The sequence below is a fragment of the Lutjanus erythropterus genome, chromosome 8 (assembly GCF_056507025.1).
Source record: "Lutjanus erythropterus isolate fLutEry1 chromosome 8, fLutEry1.hap2, whole genome shotgun sequence".
NCBI lineage: Eukaryota > Metazoa > Chordata > Actinopteri > Lutjaniformes > Lutjanidae > Lutjanus > Lutjanus erythropterus.
The window spans coordinates 25328013-25350677 of record NC_139324.1 but is presented as its reverse complement, the minus strand read 5'-3'; the positions used below and the strand labels follow the sequence as shown (position 1 = coordinate 25350677).

Sequence of the window (22665 nt, the reverse complement as noted above, 5' to 3'; positions counted from 1 at the left end):
ATCATTAAAACAATAAAAGCCAACAATAAAGTCTCAAAAACAGTCGTAAAGAATTTTACCAATCGATCACTGTCCTGCTCTCAGTTTAATATCAAAGTCCAGTCTGTTTATTTGACATGGTGAACAAAGTTCATATGGTCTTCATACACATAGATACAGATCAAGACAAGATAAATCAAACAGATACAACAGATACTAGTTATCATTTTAGGTTATTATATTAGTTGGCATAAATATCACGAGAACATATTGAACCCTGTTGCAGAGCAGCTGAGGCAGGTGCTGCCTGGGTCTTAATATCATATTGTCATATTATATCATATTGTGAGCAGAGTAACAGCTGCATCAGCCTGCAGATGGGATTAAATATCCAGTCTGTCAACTACAATTAGACCAATAATATCAGTTTTCCACTTTGGTTCAGCTACAATGTGAGAGTCCTCTAACTTGCTGCTTCACAGAGGTAGTCAAACAGCAGTCAAATTTAACGTGGACAGTATTTTTGGGACATTCCTTATACTGCCCCAGTAGCATCAATATGTTCACTGAATGGGTTTCAATTGAAACGTTTAGTGCCTTTTTAGAGGCAAATATATTTATACTGGTATCTGTCTTTATAAACCTCTAAATGAAGCCTTACTTGCAAAACTGTTGTTGCTTTTTAGCTTTTCCGGCTTTATTGTTGTTTGTTGATAGTAGGATAGTAAAATACAAAACACTGCTAGATTTGATAACATTTTCTGAAAAGAAGTTGGATTTTAATTGGAATATATTTTTTCTTGCATGTAAGAAAAGTTCATTTCCTTGAGACTCAAGTGGCTTTGTAACAGAGAGAAGTTTTCAGTTTCCTCCGAGCTCTTTCTCCCTCAGGCCGTCTCTCCTCCACGGTGCACAGAGGAATGCAGATGACATTCCATCTAAACACTCCAACAGCACAGTCCTCTCAAACTTTTCTTCCTCTGCATCATCACATTATTCCACCAACATGTTGAAGGAGCCACGGGACACTTAGATGTGTGTTACGACACATCATTGAGCTTTAGTTTTGAAATACAATATGGCGGATATTTCTATTTCAGAATTAACAGAGCAATATGAAACAATTGTGTGTCCAAAAATGAGTACAGCAGTCCAAATAGCGAGTTGGAGCCATAGACAGTATACTACATAGGTTGAAATTCTATTTAATATACTGTCTATGTATTAGCTGTTTCTCCTGCCACCTCCTCCTCAGAGTCGAGGAGGCTCAGGCAATCTGCAGGCTTGCAGGATGAATGCAACAGTTTATTCTGACAATAACAAGCAATGACCAGTCCTACACTGTAAGCTGATCAGCTGTTTATAACTGTCAATTGTCTGTCAATTTAGAGTTAAGCCTGTTATCCTGAACACAAAAGCCCACTGCTCTGAGAATACACACTGGAGTTTGAGTTCAGTGACTGCCTGCCAGACTCCATTAACATATTGCTCAGTTTAACTGAGATAACATCTGAGGGGACTGAGGAAGACAGAATCTGATGCTCAGAGAAATGCTATTATAGTGGTCCTACATGTAAAAAAAATACACCACAATCATTCCGTGAAGAAAATGAGAATAAGTCTAAGATAGTATGTGAAAAAACATAGAAAAACCTGATGCTGAGGTAATATGACATATTTTATATTAAAACAGCAGTGCTAGAATAAATAACAGCAACAGAAATGGTCACATATAGCTTATGAAGCTTACAATTTGAATAATTGTAGATTTTTATAATTGCCCAAAACACACATTTTCAGATACTGTCAACCCTTAATCTTTGTCCCAGTGATTAATGTCCTCATTTGGTCACTACATTACTATTAGAGGATGATGAATGGCTCCCTCTAAAGGCTTTGCAAGTTTCTGCAATTTACTGGCTTTCTCAGAGATACCTGAGTGAATGGACATATACTGTGGCATATCTGATCCGACTGTTTAGAGTGATTTAGAAAGGTATTTCGGTCAAAGCATTGCATTATATCAAATAAATGAATATTACATCCCATGCTGCCTGTGGTTCTTTCAAAATCACTATCTTCAACAGACAAAGTTTCATGTAAACACTATTAAAAGAGAATGTACTGTAGATGACGACATTGAATGAGAGTTAATAAGTTTTTACATAAAGGGTTTAACCAAAAAGCAGTATCTTCCAATATCTCTCAAGGTATTCATATCCAGAAGCTAGTCCAATAACAACCCAAAATGAAATGCAGAATCAGTTTAAATGAATCCTAAACATGACCGTGACCAGTGCTGAGCACTTATGTGGATCAGTGGAGGGATCCACCATATCATATTAAACAGTAATTCACTTTCAGCGGGGCAGTCATTCATACTGTTATGATAGTCAAAGGCATCCAAAACACTTTAGTTTCTGTAGTGCAGATCAAAAGCTATTGTAGGGAGTTGCCCCAATTTAACTTTAATGTACAGATTGTGAATGCTGCATAAAAGCCCATTTGAAGCCTGTATGTCTATTTCCTCTTCCAACTCAGACAATTAAGTTCATCCACTGCATTTTGGAAACAATGCTCTTCAGTAAACATACAGTCTTGATCTTATTTGATATAAAGTTGCACCGTTGAGTGTGATACATCAAGGAGAATTGGGGAAGAGTACAGATAGGCACTTTCCCAATAGGAGTGGGAGATTTAGTCTAATATAATATAAATATAATATCACAGTATTTCAGAGTATTCAGCGATAACACTTTTCTTGATGATATGACAAAATACTGAGAAATATTTTTGGTTTGGAACTCACAATAGCTGTTGAGCTCCTCCTCGTGGGATTAGTGGCTCACCTTGTACTCCACCAGGTGCTTCTGCTTGAGATGGTGAAATACATTTGGTCTAAGCCCCTTTTTTGTTGTTACAGTCTTTTAGTACTTTGACATTTTACTGTGGTTTATTTATCTGATCTTTTGTAACCAAACCGCTTGTACACTTACTGAAGTTGCTAACCCCTCCACCATAGAGCCTCTAACAATACTGATATTATTTTGAATGATAGAATATGGAAAAACACTATTTGCCAATACAGTAACTAGCCTAAACCCTGAGACTGTTCAAATGCCTATCAGTTTAACGGGCATCTTCAACAGCCCAACTAACTATTTTTTACAACATATTATGCAAACACTTTCTGACTTGAGTGTAGACACACTCATGTGTGTCTACTGTATTCTAGGGCTGTAACTAAGGATTATTTTCGATTAATCCTACGGTTATTTTCATGGTTATTGAAGGCGATTGTTAAATGCTCAAAAAAAAAATATGCTCATCACAATTTCCCAGAGCCCAATGTGAGGTCATGAAATTGCTTCTTTTGTCCAACCAAAACTCTAAAACCAAAAGGCCATAAATGCTCACATTTAAGAAGCTTGAACCAGCAAATGTTTGGTTGTTTTTCCTTTAAAAAATTACTGAAATTATTAAATGATTAATAAAATATTATGCAACTGATTTTCTTTTGATTGACTAATCGATTAATTAACTAATTGCTGCTGCTCTACTATATTCTCATAGAAAGACTGAACTGAATGTGGCTCTTGAATGCAGGTATCTAGCTATTGAGGCTGGGAATACACTTTGACTTACACGATCATATAGTCAGCTATGGACTCATACAAAGTTTCTTGAAAGGGAGACTCAGTTGAGCTGATGTGAAACAGTGATTTGCCACCTGTGTTTACATCTAACCCACTGTTTATTCTTCCTCTTATCAGACACAAACTGGATGCTGTGGTGCAGCACTTTCAGGCCTGCAGGTTTAGTTCCATGCCATGCAAATGGACAGTCTCCCATGGGAAGAAATATGTGCCTGAGGGACTTTAGCCAAGGATCAGGTCATGCTGCTGTACTGTGGGAAATAAAAGTTGAGGCTTTCTTCATGTAAACCAGATGTCCCTGCTTTCCATCTCAGCTCGGCCTACTGACACCCTGAGTGAGTACACCTTGAACAGAGCACATGATGTTCAACCTATGGAAAATACAAGGTCAATCAAGGGAAATTATGTGTTTTTTATGCCAGGATTATGCTACAATAAGAATTATGAATCATATAAATCACAGACATATAACAGGGGATACCCTACACTAGACAAAAGACCTTAGTTAGGATACTAAACACATTGCAATGATGGATTTCCAAGCACCAGGTATATCATGTGCAAAATATGCTTGTCTGTGTGATTTACTCTTTGCTAAGCACAATAAATATACACTGGATGGCATTCAAGAAACTAAATACAGTAAGTTTTTATTTTTACAAGAGGTCTGGACAGCCTGAGTTACAAGACATGGTAGATCTCATAAAACAGGAGTCTTGTAGTGCTGGGGCTATTATGGGGTGGAGGTGCCGCAGTGTTTTGTGCAAAGGGAGAAACATTGTCAGCCTGACTTCACTAATGTTGTTGCAACAGTATCTTAGATACTATTGTCCCTGGATGAACCGCTGGCTGGTTAGTTTGCACACCCAGAAAATGTGACTTTCATTACGGACTTGGAGTGAGGTTTGCATACACTAAGGCACTTACTTACTGTCAGTTTAAGCCGACAGCGTGGTCATGTGAGTCTCTAGTAAGGATCTAACACCACAGACCTCAGCTCAACTGGCTGGAGTTCTTCTCAGTGGCACAAATACAGTAGTAGAGCTGTACTGTCTACAGATACACTAAAACCCCTTAAATTAGGCCTAGTAGTGGTAAACATCATCACAAATTATTGAGACTATCTAATGTCTATTACTAACTACATTTTCACTTTACAATGCTTGGGGAAACCTAGACTGGGGCTGCTCTGTGAGCATAATGGTGTTGCCAGCACACAAGCACTCCCCAAAGTCATAAATCACATTAAATATCCTCTCTGACACAGACCTGTCTCCAATATTAATCAGCTTCGTTCAGATTTACTGTGATTACATTTCTAAGAGGTCTGGCTGTAGGATAGGTTATTGTTGATGAGTGTAAGAGAGACCAGATACCTGGCATTCATTACAAGCCTATTATAATGTCATGTTTGCAATGCATGTTCCATTATACAAAACAAACAGTGTTACCATGCAGACCAGCTGAAGCACAGCAGCACAGATTGGCTCAAATTATGAACAATCCAAAATAAACTGATCTGTAACAATAGAAGAGATGCAAATGGACACTGTAATAGGCTTGTCTTTACTTGGCTTTTGTCTCTACCTTCCCTCGTCTTAATGCTATTTACGCGGCATAGGAAGGCACCTCCTCACAAAGGTGAAGCCATGGACAGTAATCTCTCTCCATGTGTCCAGGCACTGATATGCAGCAATAACTGAGGTGATTTGTTTCCTTTGGTGATATATAAAGGCTATTATAACAGAAATGTCATTGCTTTTACATGTGCTTTTACCACACTGCTACTGCTGCTTTTTGTGGTGTGGTGGTCATACATTCATCTCTGGGTCTACTAATGAATAATAACATCCACGAATCCAGAGTGTCTTTGCTTTTTGCATTTCTAAACAGCAAAACACAAGTAAAAGCCTACCTTCAAATGGAAACTAAATTGAAGAGAAAATTGTTTTTACCAAGGTGGACTGACCATGAAAAATTGGGTTTTCAGGCTCATTAGGAGTAGTGAGGCAAACATGTCTCTTCAAAGGAGCATGCACAGATTCACAATGCACACATTTGATCATTTTTAATACTTTTATCACATTGCTGTTTGCCATGTTTATACTGTTGTCAGGCTGGAAGCTTTACTGCACAGGAAATTATTAAATCGACACCCATCACAGCCTCTTCCACCCTTTTTCCAGAGCTCCACCTTAAAGGGACACTTCATCCCAAAATCAAAAATACATGTTTTTCCTCTTCCCTGTAGTGCTATTCATCTCTCCAGATTGTTTGAGTTGCAGAGTTTTGGAAATATCTGCTGTAGAGATGTATGATTAGATATGACTCGGCTTGTGGTGCTCAAAACACCAAATAACATAAATTTGAAAAACTCAAATAGCAATATCTTTTTCCAGAAGTCATACCCGTTATTCAAGATAATCCACAGACCTTGTTATGAGAAGTTTCATGTAGGAACAGTTTTCTTTCTATCATCTGTCAACTGCATCTCCTCATGTACAAGAGGCTCATGACAGTACGGGATGTTAACATTAATGTCATTTCTCTGACCTCACGTCCATTAGTAGCCTAGATGCATGCTTCCTTCTGCATGGTGATATGGTTGGCAGGTATAGTTAAATAGAAAGTAAAGATGCACCGATTGATAAACTGATGACTGGACACATCGTGTGACACACGTTGTAACAATTTGTGTCAACTCTAACTGACCACGTGATCAGATATTAGAGTGACTTAACAAATAGTTTCATCATTTTGAGAATATTATGCAGCAGTTCATCCACATGAGCACCCTCTCTCTTAAAAACCAATTATGCAAACTGGGAATACTGTATTACCTCAGAAAAGAAAGAAAGAAAGTGGTGGAGCGTTGTTCCAGTGCCCTCCAGCAGCACCACACACTCAGTGGCGCTTGCCGCCACACGTGCAGATGCTAGCATGTCTTCAGCGTTAAAGCAGAGAGGGATAAACAGGAGAGAGAGCAAAAAAATGTGACAGGAGGAAAAAATTTGGAAAAATGAAAAGGTGAAGAGGGAGAAAGAAAAGAGGAAAAGAGCACAAGGCGTGGCAGTGACCTGGAGCACTTTTGCAAAACATGTAAAAGTTATTTAATAGTCACTGTTTTATTATGAACATAGAATTTTATTATCCATTAAAGAGAAATTACAAAAAAGGTTGTGTATGCTGTCATTTATAGTTTTAGACGAAAATCTGACTTTTAAAAAATCAGAACTGGTAAAAAAAATTGCAACCGGCTTGTGGCGCTCAAGCACAAGCCAAGCGAAATCCTGTTCCACTACATTCGAGAGAAGGCTGACATCTCACACCCATGATCTCTAAATCATGGCAACTCACATCAAAACAATCTAGGTCAGAGTTCTTAGTTTTTTAGGCTATGGGCTCCTAAGTTGAGAGAGGGATGAAGCTCCCCACACCCTTCTAGAAACTATATATTGCATTGAACATTTCTGGGTCTTCTCTCTTTTGTGCTTACCTGTAGCTGTGAAGTTAGCAGCAGTTATTGCATGGCTAGCATTAGATGTATTAGGTGTATTAGTCTTTGACTGTGGCTCACAAGAGTGTCTGTACGCTTGGAATAATGATACAGGTAATGGCCAATATGTTTAGTAATGTGTAGCTAACTAGTTATTTGTTAATGGATTAGTGTGACACAGGGATTTAGTAAGTTAGCTAGCTTACATGATCGCATGAAGATTCATGGGTAGCATTTTGTCGGTGTTGTATAAAATAAATGTTTAAGGTTTTTCACAAATGGGCCAATTCATCTTTGCTAATAGTATGTTGGAATTATGTTAATTTTTATTTTCAGACATATTTTAGTTTCTGGAACAAAAAAAAAAAAAAAAAAAAAAATCAAAAATAATTTGGCAGCCACCACAGCAGTAGCTCTGAAGACCCCATAAGGGTCACGTGCCCCCTGTTGAAAACTCAGGATCTAGATGGATAAACAGCACCACAGGTAAGAGGAAAAACGTGCATGTTTACTTTTGTGAAGTGTCCCTTTGTAGTCTGTATTATGATATGAGAGAAAGTGCCAAATGTGACAAAGTTTTCCCGTCACACCTCTTCAATCGTCAGCAAGTTCGCACAAGCAAACGCTTCTGCTGACATCATCACATGAAAAGCAGCGAGTTGAATCATTTTTAGTGTCCGGTGACGCAGCTATAAAACTATAGTGTATCACACACTAAGGGAATTGTTTGTCCTATTTGTCATAGACTTGGCGATGTTGCAACAGTTTCCCTTGGAGATCCTCTCCATTTTAGGATATGTAATGATGCCGATAGAAAGTAGCAAAAGTAAAAAAAGAAAGAAAGTTTCTTTTCTTTGAAGATCAAAGCAGTCGACAACCCTGTACTCTGCTACTTCATCCTTTAGGGAATTCCAACCACTTCCGTAATTTGGATACAGTGTTTGTACAAGTTGTGTTCTGGCTCAAACTTTAAATAGTAAGTTCCTAATGATTGCAATAAGAAAAAAGTAACACGCGTAACGATGTTGTGAGCGAAGTTTTTGGACATTTGTGACCGCCACAGTTTAAGAAAAACAGTATTGTCATATCTCCAGTCATCATAATCAGTATTAAAATAATTTAATCAAGAAATAATAATAATAATTTTGTCATTCATTGCTTGCGACCCGAACTAATATCACCACACCAAAAGAGGGGCACGCCACCCAGACTTGCTTCGGAACTCTGTGGGTTTCTGGGTACTTTCTGATTATACCAACTCGACCAACACCTTCAATCATCTGCTACATGAAGCTGTAACAGGTCACTGACCTTATTATAAGATGTCTCCTCGGCTTCGGTACCATAATGTCTCATCATCGCCGGGTCCAGGCTCCTCGTCTGTCTCAGTCTCCGCTTGGAGATAGTTTTGGGGCTCAGCGAGCATGAGAAAACACTGCTTAACAATCCTTGAGCGGACATAATTCCTTTCAGTGGGTCAATTTGTGATTAAAAAATGTGTAGAAAGAGATTCATATCTCTGCTCAAGTCCAGACGGAGCGAAGGAGCAGCACCGCTTCACAGCAGCAGCAGCAGCAGCAGGTCCCCGGCAGCGCGTCACCATGCTCACTGCTCTATTATGAAATACGCGCCTGGAGTCCCTGGTCACCCCCTCCTCCTTCCTCATAGTCTGACTCAGTACTTCCTCCTCTCATCATTTTAGTTACGATAAAAAATCACTTCAAAATGGATTTCCCCCCAAACAACAAAACAAACAATTAAGCCATAGTACACCAAGGCATGAGGGCAAAAAGTCCTTTATTTATGCATGTCTGTGTGACACAGTCTGTGTTTGCTTAAGTTCCTGCTGTTAAATTAAAAAGGTGAATTAATGCACAAGAATCATTGTAAACACAAAGGTACTTAAGCTTGGAAATATGACTCATCTAGTAAAAAAAAACAACAAAAAAAACTTTGGACTACTTGAATGTAGCCAATTAAACGTCATTAATTGTTTTACACACAAAACAAACCATTACAAAACTAGACTTTAGATGTAGTCAAGTCAAAGGCTTTACATTCTGTACAGTGTGCGGCACCACCTGTCCTGTACACCATTTATATATATATATATATATATATATATATATATATATATATATATATATATATATATATATATATATATATATACAGACTGTTTTCTCAAAGTCCAAGGCGACATCTTCTTTGTTTTGTTTTGTGTACAGTCTAAAGATATTCAGTTTACTGTCATAGAGGAGTAAAGGAACCAGAAAATATTCACATTTGAGAAGCTGAAATTAGAGAATTTTTTCTTTAAAAATGACTATCAAATTAAGGGGCTTGGTGTCTCATGGGGCTATTGCTTAAACATATTAGCGTCTCTCCCTGGATGTTAAGCTTTTGTAAGTAGTATATGGATTTGTAGGGATTCACAGCATCTGAATTTTCTAGAATTTATTAAACAAACTTTTATTAAACCTAAATCAACTTTTTAATACTACTGATTTGGTTCTCACTTATCCTTCTGAGACCCTCACTGTGACAGAAACATTGGACAGATGTTGCCTAAATTCACAGTCCGTCTTTGACCACTCTGTATTTTCTCCTTGCCCTAAGGCAGTTGAGATAGTTGGCATGTAGCGCCCTGGGAACAGACTCTTCCTGTGGGAGCCCTGGGGAAGGGACCTGTGTGATAACATGACATGTGAACCAGCACTGTATGGCCACGATAAGGATTCATCAGATACCAGAGCCCACCAAACAGACAGGGGAAGTGGTGATAAGGGACCGGCTTTGCGTTTGATCCACTTATTTGGTGGTGGCGAGGTTTGGAGAAAGACTCCTCGCAGATTCTCATCAGACTTCCCGTTATGTCATTTCTCAGTGGGATAAGTGCAGCTCTGGGAGCTTAAGTCCAGTAACTCTTGTAAAGGATGTCCGAATAAACCGTCGGCACACATACGGGTCATGTATGTGGTGTGAAATTAATGTATTTCATATTAATAAATGTAGTCAATGATTGCTCTCTTCATCAGCTGAACAGCTTTCTAAGAGGCACTCTGCTGCACATTGTGGAGTTATACAATAGGAATATAATGAGGAGAATAATGTGCTGCCTGGCAGGGATGCTGTTAAGATCGCTGTCTCACTGGAACCACACAGGTTTCTGGGAATATGTGGGAGATCATTTTTCCTACTGATTTATTAGGTCAATTCTCTAGTGCCATAAGACTGTTAAGCTGTGTGAAAGCTAACCGGGCTGTTTTGTAGCATTTAGATTCTCTTGTACAGATTTTTCTATGTGAGGCTAAAACCTGTGATGAGGATATGACGATCACAGCGTTTGTCCACAGAGAGGTGAAAATAAGGCTGGACAATATATTGATATTGTGACATGTGATTTTCTTAGATTTTGGATATTGTTATCTTATGATATGACACAAGTGTTGTCTTCTCCTGGTGTTAAAGGCTGCAGTCCAAAAGTACATTAGTTGCCCTTAATCCTGTCTATTTTGTCCCTGAAATTAACTATTATAGTAAGAGATAATGTGAACAACACATGATTCATAAAAACGTTATGATCAAATCACTTACAGGTGATCATTTCTGCTTTTAGTTATTAAAAATGTCCTATTTGTTTTTGTAACCTACTCATTATTGATTTGTTTTCATTTGTCTATTGCACTGATTAAACTATCATAAATAACAGCTTAATGACAATCTGAAACAACGTTGAAAGTCACTGTAACACACCTGTCACCTCTGCCAGGACACTGTGCTTCATATCATCCTCAGAATCTGTAAATGATCTTCAAAATATTAATAATAATAATGCTGCTCTAAATTAATCCATTTTAATCCTTCTGACATGACACGCTCACCCCCAACTCCATGTCCTGTTAATTTCACCCATTCTCATCTGGTCACCCTACAATAAAGTGATGCAATTTTCTCAACTTATCAGACTGTTTTACAGTTGAAGACAAAATTATTAGCCCCCCTATGAAATTTAAGGTTTTTTTTTTCAAAACTTTCCAAGTGCTTTTTTAACAGAGCAAGGACTTTTCAACATAGCATTTCTAAACATACTAGTTTTCTTTAGAAAGCATTTCTATTTGCACACAATAACAGAATTATTTCAGAAAAAACAAAAAATACCAGGATCAATATTATTAGCCCTTTAAGCTAAAAGCTTGTAAAATCAAGTTAAAACTGAGGGTTATCTTCCAATTTACATACAGTATAAAAACTTCAGTGAGGGTTTGAGCTGTCACTTGAGAAAGCGCCATGCCAAAAACAAAACAAATCAGTTTAGACTTGAGAAAAAGAATTGTTGATACTCACAAAGCAGGAGAAGGATATACAAAGTTAGCACAGCATTTCCAAGTGTCAAGAACTGGAGTGAGAAGTATCGTCAAGAAATTCAAAGAGAGCCACACAGTACAGAACAAGCCTGGCAGAGACAGGAAGCAAAAGATTTCAAAGCCTCTGGAAAGAAAACTAGTGAGAGATGTGTCTAAAGACCCCAGAACAATCGCGAAGACATTAGTGAATGACCTAGCCAGGTCAGGAATTGTACTCTCAAAGAAGACAATCACTAGAGCCCTGCACAGGAATGGACTGCAAGGAACCAACTAACTCCACTTCTGCAGAAGAGACACCTTCAAGCCAGGCTGAAGTATGCTAAGGACAACCTGGAGAAAGATTATGCATAAAGGAAGTGTGTCCTTTGGTCAGATGAGACAAAACTAGAGACGTTGCTTATGTTTGGAGAAAGAAGAGAGAGGCGTATAACCCAAAGAACACCGTCCTCACACTATTAGCGTCAGGGGGACTCATAATTTTGACCGTGGTAGTTTTTGTTTTTCGTGAAATAATGTTGTGTGCAAAGTAAAATAATGTAAGCATCCAAAATAAAACTAGGATGTTTGGAAAAGCTGTGTTAAAAAAGTCCTTGCTGTGTTTAACAGCATTTGGAAAATTCTTTAAAAAAAAATTCATAGGAGGGCTAATAATTTCATCCTCATCTGTAGCTGTTACATCAAAAGTCATCCCTAAAACACTGTCACAATATCGAGGTATTTGGTCAAAAATATTCTGATGTTTTGTTTGTTTTGTCTATGTCACTGAGCCCTTCTGTTCTGACAGCAATGCATCATGGTCTACAACCCCAGTTTCAGAAATTCGATATTTCCATAAGCAATGAATACAGTAAACAAACAAGATATTTAATGTTCAAATTTTATTGTATTTTGTAAATATACACTCATTCTGAATTTGATGCCTGCAACACATTCCAAAAAAGTTGGAACAGGACCGTGTTTACCCCTGTAATGCATCACCATTTTTTTTAACAACACTTCCATTGGGAACTGAGGACTCAAAACCAAAACCTATATGTACCTTTCAGCATCAGTGATGCCCTCACAGATGTGACCCGTGTTACCCATGATGCCACGGGCACTAACAGACCACCATACCATCACTGGTTTTTGAAGTTAGTGCTGGTAACGGTCTGGATGGTCCTTCTCCTCTTTATCCTGGAGGACACGACATCCATGGACTTGTCAGGGCACAGCACACTTTTTGACTTTCTGTCGGTCCATCTCAGATGAGCTCGGACCCAGAGGTTGGTCATTTCTGAAAGACATTAAATGGGAAACTGGCTCTGGTTTTATGTGTAGTCGACAGGCTGTCCTTGATTGTATGAGTCAGCATGGCTTTAGCTGAGAGAAAGTATCCTCCCTTTGTGAAGAACAGACCACTAGACAGGCCACTAGATGGTGGTAGTGCGCTCATATTGCTTCTTCAGCATCAACTGAGTCAAAGCTGGATGACGTGTTTGCACTAATGACTGATTTGGAGATTTTACCTGGTTTGTTGCCATGACCTGATTAAGCAGCCTGGGAGCAAAAATTAGTAGCTTGGCTCCTGTTAACCTCAATTTCAACCTTTCTCCCTGTGCACTGTCTACAGTATTTCTATGCAAGAATATTACAGCCCCAGGTTTGCTGCATGGTAATTTGATTAAAGGGAAATTTGATTAGTAATATATGCCATGGAAGTGCATGTAATATTTTGAAATAGGGTCTCAGAATCAGGTAATATAGCAGAACCCACCTTAGGCCCTTCTCCTGTGAGCGGATATCGTGCTTTAGTGGTGATAGTCCCATATGCCCAAACAAAATTACAATTACACTTTTCTTATTGCCATTAACTCATAGCCACACAGTGAGCCTGCTTTCTGGGCCCCTGTGGATCTCTTCTGTCACAGATACAGGATTAACACACAATGAAAACAATTCCCGTACAGACCAATGCAATCCAACACTATAGCAGCAAATTCTACCTCTGTGAGACTTAACTTGTGTTCAGTATATTTACTGCGATGGATGCACTGTTTCGATGCATGTTTGAGGCCCTGGTTTGCAGTGTTGTTAGATGGCTTTTAGACTGCTAAATTCCATGAAATCCAAAGTACCTGTACAACATGACATCATAGATCAATTCTGTAAATGTGCCCCTCAAAAGTTAATTGATTAATACTATAGGCTATCATGTGAATTCAAACTCATGTATGGCTTCTATGCCTAAGCAAGTTCTGCTGAAAGTTATTTTATGATGAACTCCTGACATTTTCAGTCACTACTTGAAATACACCAGTCATCTTTGGACTTAGACATACATTTGTGCACTAATTAATAATACAATTGATATATTTTCACTAATAATAACAAGGCTAAAATATTGAATTTAATGCAAGAGGACAGAGTGTTAACACTGCCCCCTTGTTGAGGTAATTGGATCACTGAAAAAATAATGTTATATTAATCATATTACTGCTGTAGTATCTAATAATGCTATTTAAGATGTTATTCTTTTTTATGGTTCAAATTCTTTTTGTGTGCTAGCTAGCAACACCCGTATTAGCATAGATTGTTCATGTTCACCCCAAGAAATTACATTGTTGTTCGCAACTACCACAAAATATTACAGAAAATCAGCATGATATTTCAAAAACTTGACGGGTTCACTTTGAAATGCTGGTGCCTTGTTGTTCTCTGTTGATTGTGCTGCCCCAGTCTAAAATGTGGCCCTTGCATTTTATATTACAAAATGCAAATGCAAATGTAAACTCCAAGCCTACTGCAATTTAAAGGGCTGATTTCACTGAGAGATGTTTCCTGGTTGTCAATTTGTGCTGTTTGCCACAATAATTTATGTTATTTTCCTGAAATTATCTTGTGACCATGTTGAGAGAAGAGGTCTAAACTTTAGAGAACATAGGAAAAGTACTGTACAAAGTCTTTGTTGAAAACTTTCACAGGCAGAAAAAGATCCCTACTAAGCATCTGCAGATTAATCACCTTGTTTCAGATTAGAAGAATTAAAGGGTTACAGTTGCCCACTTGCCCACAGTCTCCCCCAATATCATGAAACTATGGATAAAATATAAATGAAGGAACACTGCTTTAACAGCCTAACTTAGCCCCAAACAAATGCAATGCCTCCTTTCTGTCACTTGTGTGTGCTGGTGAGCCGTCAAGCACATGAGTGGAAGCAGCCCTCAGCATCACGCTGTTATGAACCTTTAATTATACACATTAAAGAGAGAATCTGTCCTAGTGGGCCACCAAAAGAGAGCAAAACGGCACCTTCGGAAATGTTGCGCTTGCCATTCTGTTTATGGCACCTATTTCTCTTCCATTATTGTGCAGATATTGAGCAACAACAGTAAGCTAAAAAAAATAAATGGCTCAGTACTATCTAGAATTTAAGCTGTATAGGGGGATTTTTTTTTTAAAGAAATGCCTGTTATGTAGGCGGGAGATACATATTGATTGCATCATTTTGCTTGATGCCTCCTTTTCTTATGTAAGGTCTCAACAACATGGTGGATTAACTTTAACACAGCATGAAAGAGATGAAACATTTGAACTCATCACAGACATCATTTCCAGGAGTATGTCTCGTGTGTATGCTACCCAAGCGCAGAAGTGAAAAAAACAATGCATTTGTCTTATGAAAACTGAGATGTTAAGACAAAACCCTTTAGTAGAGTGCGTCTTCAACAGATTGGTGACTGCTATTATTACTCCGATTACCATCTCTTACATCTGATAGCACATCTTCTCTACTGTGAAGGGGAAAATGGGAGTAATGGTGAGAGGAAAATGCAATCTAGATGTCAGACAAGCACTTGATTAACCACTTACAGAAGCAGCCTCTGCGTCAGGGCCAGGCCATGCCATCTCACATTTCCACTCAGCCTGATCCTTCAAACATTACTGGCCACAAGGTATTGATTTTTCATTCTTCTGAATATCTCCTTGCCGTTAATAGAATTTACACCAGACTGTCAATGTTTCAAGGAGGCCTCCCCTCCCCTTACAGCATACTGCTGGGATCTTCTCACCCGCAAAGAGGGCACACTCGAAGCTTGCCCTCCATTAGCTTCAGTTGAGGTTTTCTACCTGAGAGAGGAGACATGGAAATTGACAATACGGGCGAAAATGAAATTTGTGTTAGCAGCAGTTTGGAGAAAAACCGAGAGCAGGAGAGGTGAGTCTGAAGCTGTTTCACTTCTTGTTTTTATCTCCACAAATTTCAGAATGATTGACAACAGAGAATGATGAGTCATTTACAACAGAGTTGAGAAATGTCCCCCAACTGTCACCATCTGTGTCATATCTCATGGGAGCTGGTGTAACTAATCTTTAACTGCATCGGTAGAGATTGCGGACCGTGAATTCTGCCTTATAGTTCAAAAATGTTATTTCAGCTTTAAAAAATGCAATTGAAAAGACACTTATGCAGCTTGTTCAGGACTTAAATATATAAAATAAACTAAAACTTAGTCATAACTATATAAAATAATACATGAATATAGTTTTTTAGGTCAGTGGTGTTAAATTTATTCAAGTTAATCGAGTAAGCATGTTTTTTTGCACTGATGGATGCCTGAAATCTGTGACGAATTTCCATTCTACCATGAACACACGCAAAAACCAATTATCTTCCATATCGTCAGGCTAATAATGATCGTAATCCATGGCATTACAAATGATGTGAGTGTTCTCACAGATGCTGGCTGATAGGCTTGGAGCCCCGCCTGCAGCGACGCAGTGCTTCTGATTCAAGTGACAACGTCAGTTTGGTGACCTTAGCAGCTTTCCATGGGCACATTGATTTTTCTCCCACATTACAGATAATTGCTGGATGCTGCGAATCCTATCCTCCCAGGCCAGCAGGGAGGAGCTTCAGTAGTGTGTTGACACGAGAGCGACTATCTGATTTGAGGAATGTGATATCCTGGCTTCTCATTGACTGCAATTGACTTCTGTGTACTTCCTGTCTATGGTATGAGTATATTTAACAGCTTATCAGGAGAGTTGTTTTTCTGCCTGATGGGGTTTTTGGTGTTCTATTTTACTAACAGTTCACAGTTCACCCCAAAAATCAAAAATGCATATTTTTCCTCTGGCGTGTGGTTCTATTCATCCATTGTTTTGGTGTGCATTGCTGAGATTTGGAGATATCAGCTGCACAGATGGCTGCCTTCTCTCCAATATAATGGGACAGCTTCATCAACTTTTGTTTCCTGAAATTAGTTTTCAAATGTATCAACAGTCTAGCTCCAGAGCTTCTTTCCAGATTTATTCAAAGACAAGACAGTAAGAGAGTAACTAGGAGCAGGGTGAATGGCAACTGTAAAATACCACATCATAAATCTAAATTTGGACAGTCAGCTCTGGAACACATTACCAACTGAAATCAGATCGATTCCAGATATAATATCCTTCACATCAAAGGTCAAGTGGTGGCCAAAAGCAAACCGAAGTTGTACCCACTCTTAGCTAATTGTGCTCAAAACCTCTGAGGTGTATGTGTATTGGTGTATTGAAGTGTGTGTATTGTGCCCTCCATTTCTATAGTGTATTGTGATTTTGTGATGTTTGAAGCTGTATACTTTAATAACACTGTAGGCCTACACGTACAAGCTAGCTCTGTGCAACACATCAGTTTCATACTCTGCGTGGGTTAAATTGCATTGTCCCTATCAAAGAGAAATCATTAAACAGCCCTCAGCTTGTCGTGCTCAAAGCAGCAGAAGATACCTTTGAAAATCTCAAAAGAAATGTTTCTTTCCAGAAATCGTGTCCCAGTTATTCAACATAATCCCCAGACCTTGTTGTGAGCAAGTTCATGTAGGAACTACATTCTTTCTATGGTAGAATTTTCCAGAACTACTTTCTTTCTGTTAGAACGCTGCTCACAACAAGGTCTGTGGATTATCTCGAGTAACCAGGTCATGAAGCGACATTCTGGTCTCACCACAAGTTGAGTGCCATCTACCTCCATTATATTGGAGGGATGGCAGGCGTCTCTATGGTAACTATACCCAAAAACTGGCAACTCACACCAAAACAATCGAAATTGACAAATAGAAGTACAGGCCAGAGAAAAAAATGTGTATCTAGACCTGTGTTATATATCTTGTTGGGTTGTGTATCAACCCAAATGTTTCCAACAAGCCTCAAAAGGAGAGAAATCCATAATTTATTCAAAGTAATGGTATGTTTCCTGCTCACCATCGCTAGCTAGTTGCTCGTTACTAAAAGTTCAGAGAAAACAAGTGATATGTCGGATTTGTCAGTCAGTAACTAATGAAGATGGCAAATGTGACTAAATATAATGTAAATAAACTTAATACATGACCTAATTTGTGAACATGATTTCTGCCAGAGTCATGTCAGATGGTGTTTGTTTGAAATTGAAAAAAAAAACAACTACCATGATCCCATGCTACTTCATATGTAATCAAACTACATCTTTTGTCATCCTGGCTTACCAGTATAATTGGAGACCAGTTTCCTCCAATGCACATTCCTCCAGTCCAAATTTGCCCCCAAAAATGTTCAGGGGGCCAGCCTTTTCATGTGCGTGTTTTTTTTTTAATTTTTAATGTTAAATTGCTAATCAACAGTTTTACTTTTTACTTTTATTTTTATTTAATTTTGAAATCCATATCTCCTGTCACCTGAAACTACACAGTGCCACACAAAGTGTCTTATCTGCCAGAAATATAGAGGAATCCATGAAAGTACCTCCATAGTCTCCATGGTGCGTTCACACTCACACTTTACTTTTTATGTACTGTTACTTTTGATAAGTATGTCAGTGAAATCAGAAAAAACCTGTGCAGTTCTGGGCTGCTCCACCAGCAATGGTGTATAGAAGAGAACCCCAGACGTACAAACAATCTTGAAGAATGATCATTTTAACCAAAACCATGAGAAAATCATGCTTGAGTTTGTAAGGTTTACAAAACTTGGGTTCTGTTCATGACCAGTAGAGGCTGTGAGTGACACACTACGATGTGCCGCCGCAATATGGCAGTGATGCTAGATGGCAGAGCACAAAAGGCATTCACCGGATACCTCTATACCATAAGAAAAAAAAACTGTAACACTGCCATTTACATCATGTTTAAAAAGAAGCGCAAAAGGGATTTGCGCTTCTTTTTAAACATGATGTGATGTAAAAATGCTTAAGTATATTTCTGATTTGCCGTTTGGTGTTAGGATGCTAATAAAGTACCTAGTCAGCTCAGTATTCATGTTTCCTGCTTCTTACAGTCGGTGCTGCCTACACAGCACATATAGAAATTAAAACTTGCATTTCTTTACAAAATATAATTGTGTTTTCATTTGCAACAACCTCATAGTTCACAATGTGATTATGCATGTAAAGCCTAACCCTTTGGTCCCCACTTTAATGCTATAGTTATGTTATAGTTTAGTCTCTTTGTCATAAACATTGTTGGATTATCAGAATACCAGAGTTTTAAACTTTGACACAATACTAGTTGTTTTAATGTGAGAGAGAACCCAAGCAGCTGAACTTACGTATTGTGTGCTTGATTGTGTCTAAGAAAATATAATTTTGAGGAATAATCTGAGAAAACAGTTTCATTAAATAGTGCACTTTAATGTTAATGTTTGATTTAAACTGCAAGAACACCTTTTAGACATTTAATGAGAGCAGCAGCTTTGTCCAACTCTGTTAATGGGTTTCCAACTTGTTTAATTAATTATGATTAATGACCTATTTGGCATTCTTCTGTGATGGCAAAAAAGATAATTATCCCAATTCAGATTTGTAGCCAAATAGAGTAAATCACATTATTGGAATGAATGCAGACTATACAGCTTTTGCAAATACATCTGTAACCTTTAGCGAGGGCCAGGCAGTAGCTCTTATTATATTAATATGAGTTTTCCTGTTCTGCATGGAGCGACTCTCATCATTTTATGCAAATGACTGCATCTTCTGTTTGTTCTGCTCCATAAAGTAATGAAAAAGTCACTTCTTTGCTGTTGTTATGTGAGGCACAAATCTGCTTTGATGGACTGAAAATGAACTTGCATCTCCTGCATGTGGAAGTAACTGCAGCTTCTGCATGTTTGTTTTCACTATTATTTATTAGATATTTTAGAGCACTGGGATGTTTTTGTTTCATGTGCCCTTAAGTGTATTTCTAATTAATCAGAGAATCTGAGCTGTGTGTTGCCGTCATTTGAGCTGTCAGAGCAATTTGCAAAGAAGCATGCAGCTCCACATTGTTCTAAGGAAACAAATGAGCCATCCCACGCGCAGTGAACAGCACATTAAATCGGATGAGTCTCAGAACACATACTGCCTATCATCACCATCCTAAATCATCACTGTTGTGACCCCCAGATAACATGCTAAATGTGATTCTCAGTCGTGTGCACTGTGTAGGGTTATTGCACTCTGAACATCCCCTGTGCTCACTCTAAGTGGCGCGGCCTGTGTGTCACGGAAAAAAACAGGCCACTGATGCAGCACGCTGTGGCCCAGGGGCGGGTGTTAGGCCACATGATTGGATGGTTTCATGTGCAGCATTTATCTCACAGAAAGGTCTGCTTTTGTCTGCTTCAACCTCACACAGCGCTTCATTGTGGCCATATGGTCATGCACAGCTACTGTACATGCATGAAGAGAAACTGTGTGCAATTTGTGCAGAAATGACTCAAACAGTCATGGTGCTGCACATTGAAAGCAAGAAATGTTTTCATGAAAAAGCACGGTCATACTTTTTGTTGCACTGTGTTGTTGTTATATCAGAGCCTGAACTTTCAGTTGTTACATGCTGCTGTGTGTACATGGCATGGGATGTCTTATGCAAGCGGTGCTATTTGCTTGCAGAGGCAAAGACACGTGCCTCAGTTCATAACTAATGGAAGACTGTGTATGCCATTCATGCATGAGAGAGTCTGCATGGCATAATCCAGCGTGAACTATCAGGATGTTAAAATGCCATGGCGTTATGGGAGAATGCCCTAAAATCCCCCAAAATGTGGCCTTGATAAAAATATTAAATATACTGTATTTGCTACTGTATTAAAAATACAGTATGACAGGATTCATTATTTTACAATAGATTTCCAAAAGACATTACAATTTTTTGTTAATGTTACCGCATTTATTACAACTTGGCCAGTTTGACAAGATTAATTAATTTATATGACAATAATGTGTAAAAGATATATATTTTTTAAATTTACTTTTGAAATATACCGTATTCATTAGAATGAAAATATAGTATGATAAGATGCATTTTTTTGACAGTAGATGTGTGAAAGACATTGAAAATGTATTAAATATACACCGTATTTATTACATTAAAATATATTATAACAAGATGCATTAATTTATTTGACAATAGATGTGTAAAAGACATTGAATATAAAAGCAATAAAAATAATACCTGATGCCTCTCTATAACATTTAGGTTAAGATCTAATTCTGTGGTTTATATAGGATTTAGGTTTGGCTCTGTTAAGGGTGACAGTTGGCAGGCAGATAGTGATAGAGTTTGGATTACGGTTGAAGCTTAATTTTAAGCTCTCATGGATGATAAAACACATGCCATTTCCAAATGCCTCGTACAGGGATCAGAATAATATTTCAGATACTGCAGTTTGGTTGTGTGGAAATGTTGTAAATAATACCATTGAGATAAAAAAAACCCACACACACTTGATGTTTGCTTCAATTGCTGGAAACACTCAAATATGTTTTAACTCTCCTGCTGCTGTATGACCAGTAGAATGAAGTTGGAATATGAAAACACCACAGGTGAATTTCACCAAAACAGAACATGTTTTTCATGAGAGCCTTGCTCACTGAGGCAGCCTCAACCAGCACAGCAACTCATTGGAGTCCAGCTGTTCGGCATTGATCCCTCTGTGTTTTCTGACGCACTGGCCCGGAATGTGATGCTATTTCATTACTGAGGCAGAAGCGACAAGCTCGGTCTCCTCCCCCAGGGCACCGGCCACTCACTTGGACAGGGGCACTGTATGTAATCATAACTGAATGGCTTAGTCAGACGAGCTCAGTTGCCTATGGAAAGTCCAAATCAGGCAGGGAGAAACTTTGGAGTCAAGAGGTAAGAGGACGGGAGAAGCACACATCAGTGAAGGAGGCCTGAAAGGCCTGGACAGGAAAAAACAGAAACAAGCACTGCATTAAAGACTTGTCATCAACAATGGACCCAGACGACAATGAACTCGGCATCTTCACTGTCATTCAGTGAGTAGTGAGCTGCGTGTTGGTGTTCTGTGCTTACTTTATAATTCAGTCAGATCTGATTACTCACAGCGGCCGTATCTTGAAGATGAGTGCACTGCTGCTCGTTACTGTACAAAGAGTTTTGATTGTCAAGACCATGAGATAGTTTAGCTTTTCACTTCAGCCTTACATCGCTCTTTTTGATAGAATTAATGATAGACGCAATTAAATTCTGTTTGATTTTGTTTGGATTGCGTTGCTGACTGAAGGTCGTGGATAACCAACTAATTTTTACCACTTCATGGCAGTAATGATGTATTGTATGTTCTTGTTCTCAAGGTTTTCCTTTGAGATCCACAGCCCACCTTGAAAATAATTGGTGTTTACAACTTTCTAAAGAACTCTTCCTTTTATATCTTTGCACCTGACTGACAGTGCCGAAACCAATTTATGGCTATACAGAGTTTTCCACTAAAATATTACTGTTGGAAGCACAAACTGTATATTAAATAGGGCTAGACAGAGTTTTCTGGTCTGAAAAGTGAAGTCAATGCAAAGTGCCTTAAACCTGCATTCTTTCTAATGACCAGCAGGGGGTAACTCAAGTGGTTTCAAAAAGAGGTCAGATTGAACGAAAAAATGTAAAACGAACCAGTGTTGATGAAATATTGATGAAGACTCTGATTCTACATTGCATATTTCTTGTTTAATATGTTTTCAGAAACATATTTGATTGTGCCATTTTGCGTAATACTAGAAGTATCATGACCAGGTGCGAATTTTGTGTCCAGTTTCCAAAAAACCTCCTGAAACTCTGATCAAACTGTAAAACTAGGTTGTGTTGATCAAATATGGATCAATATTCTGTTGCTTCATTGCATATCTCCAAAATTGCTTGTAGAAAAGTATTTTATTGCACTGTTTAGCTAT

General features: G+C 38.4%; 2 protein-coding genes across 3 annotated transcripts in view; one reads left to right on the top strand and one right to left on the bottom strand.

Annotated features, from left to right (window-relative positions):
• Positions 1-8734, bottom strand: part of LOC146322904 (rho GTPase-activating protein 6) — a 29607-nt gene extending 20873 nt beyond the window's left edge. The window contains exon 1 of the mRNA XM_084725033.1: positions 8443-8734. Within this exon, the coding sequence (XP_084581159.1) occupies positions 8443-8592 (150 nt within the window). The 5' untranslated portion in view covers positions 8593-8734. The remainder of the gene's footprint in view (positions 1-8442) is intronic.
• Positions 8735-21530: 12796 nt separating this feature from the next.
• The window catches only part of LOC146322903 (FERM and PDZ domain-containing protein 4-like), a 59021-nt gene continuing 57886 nt past the window's right edge, over positions 21531-22665 (top strand). For both annotated transcript variants that reach the window (XM_084725032.1, XM_084725030.1), the window contains exon 1: positions 21531-21756. In XM_084725032.1, coding sequence (XP_084581158.1) covers positions 21713-21756 — 44 coding nt within the window. In that variant the 5' untranslated portion in view covers positions 21531-21712. The remainder of the gene's footprint in view (positions 21757-22665) is intronic.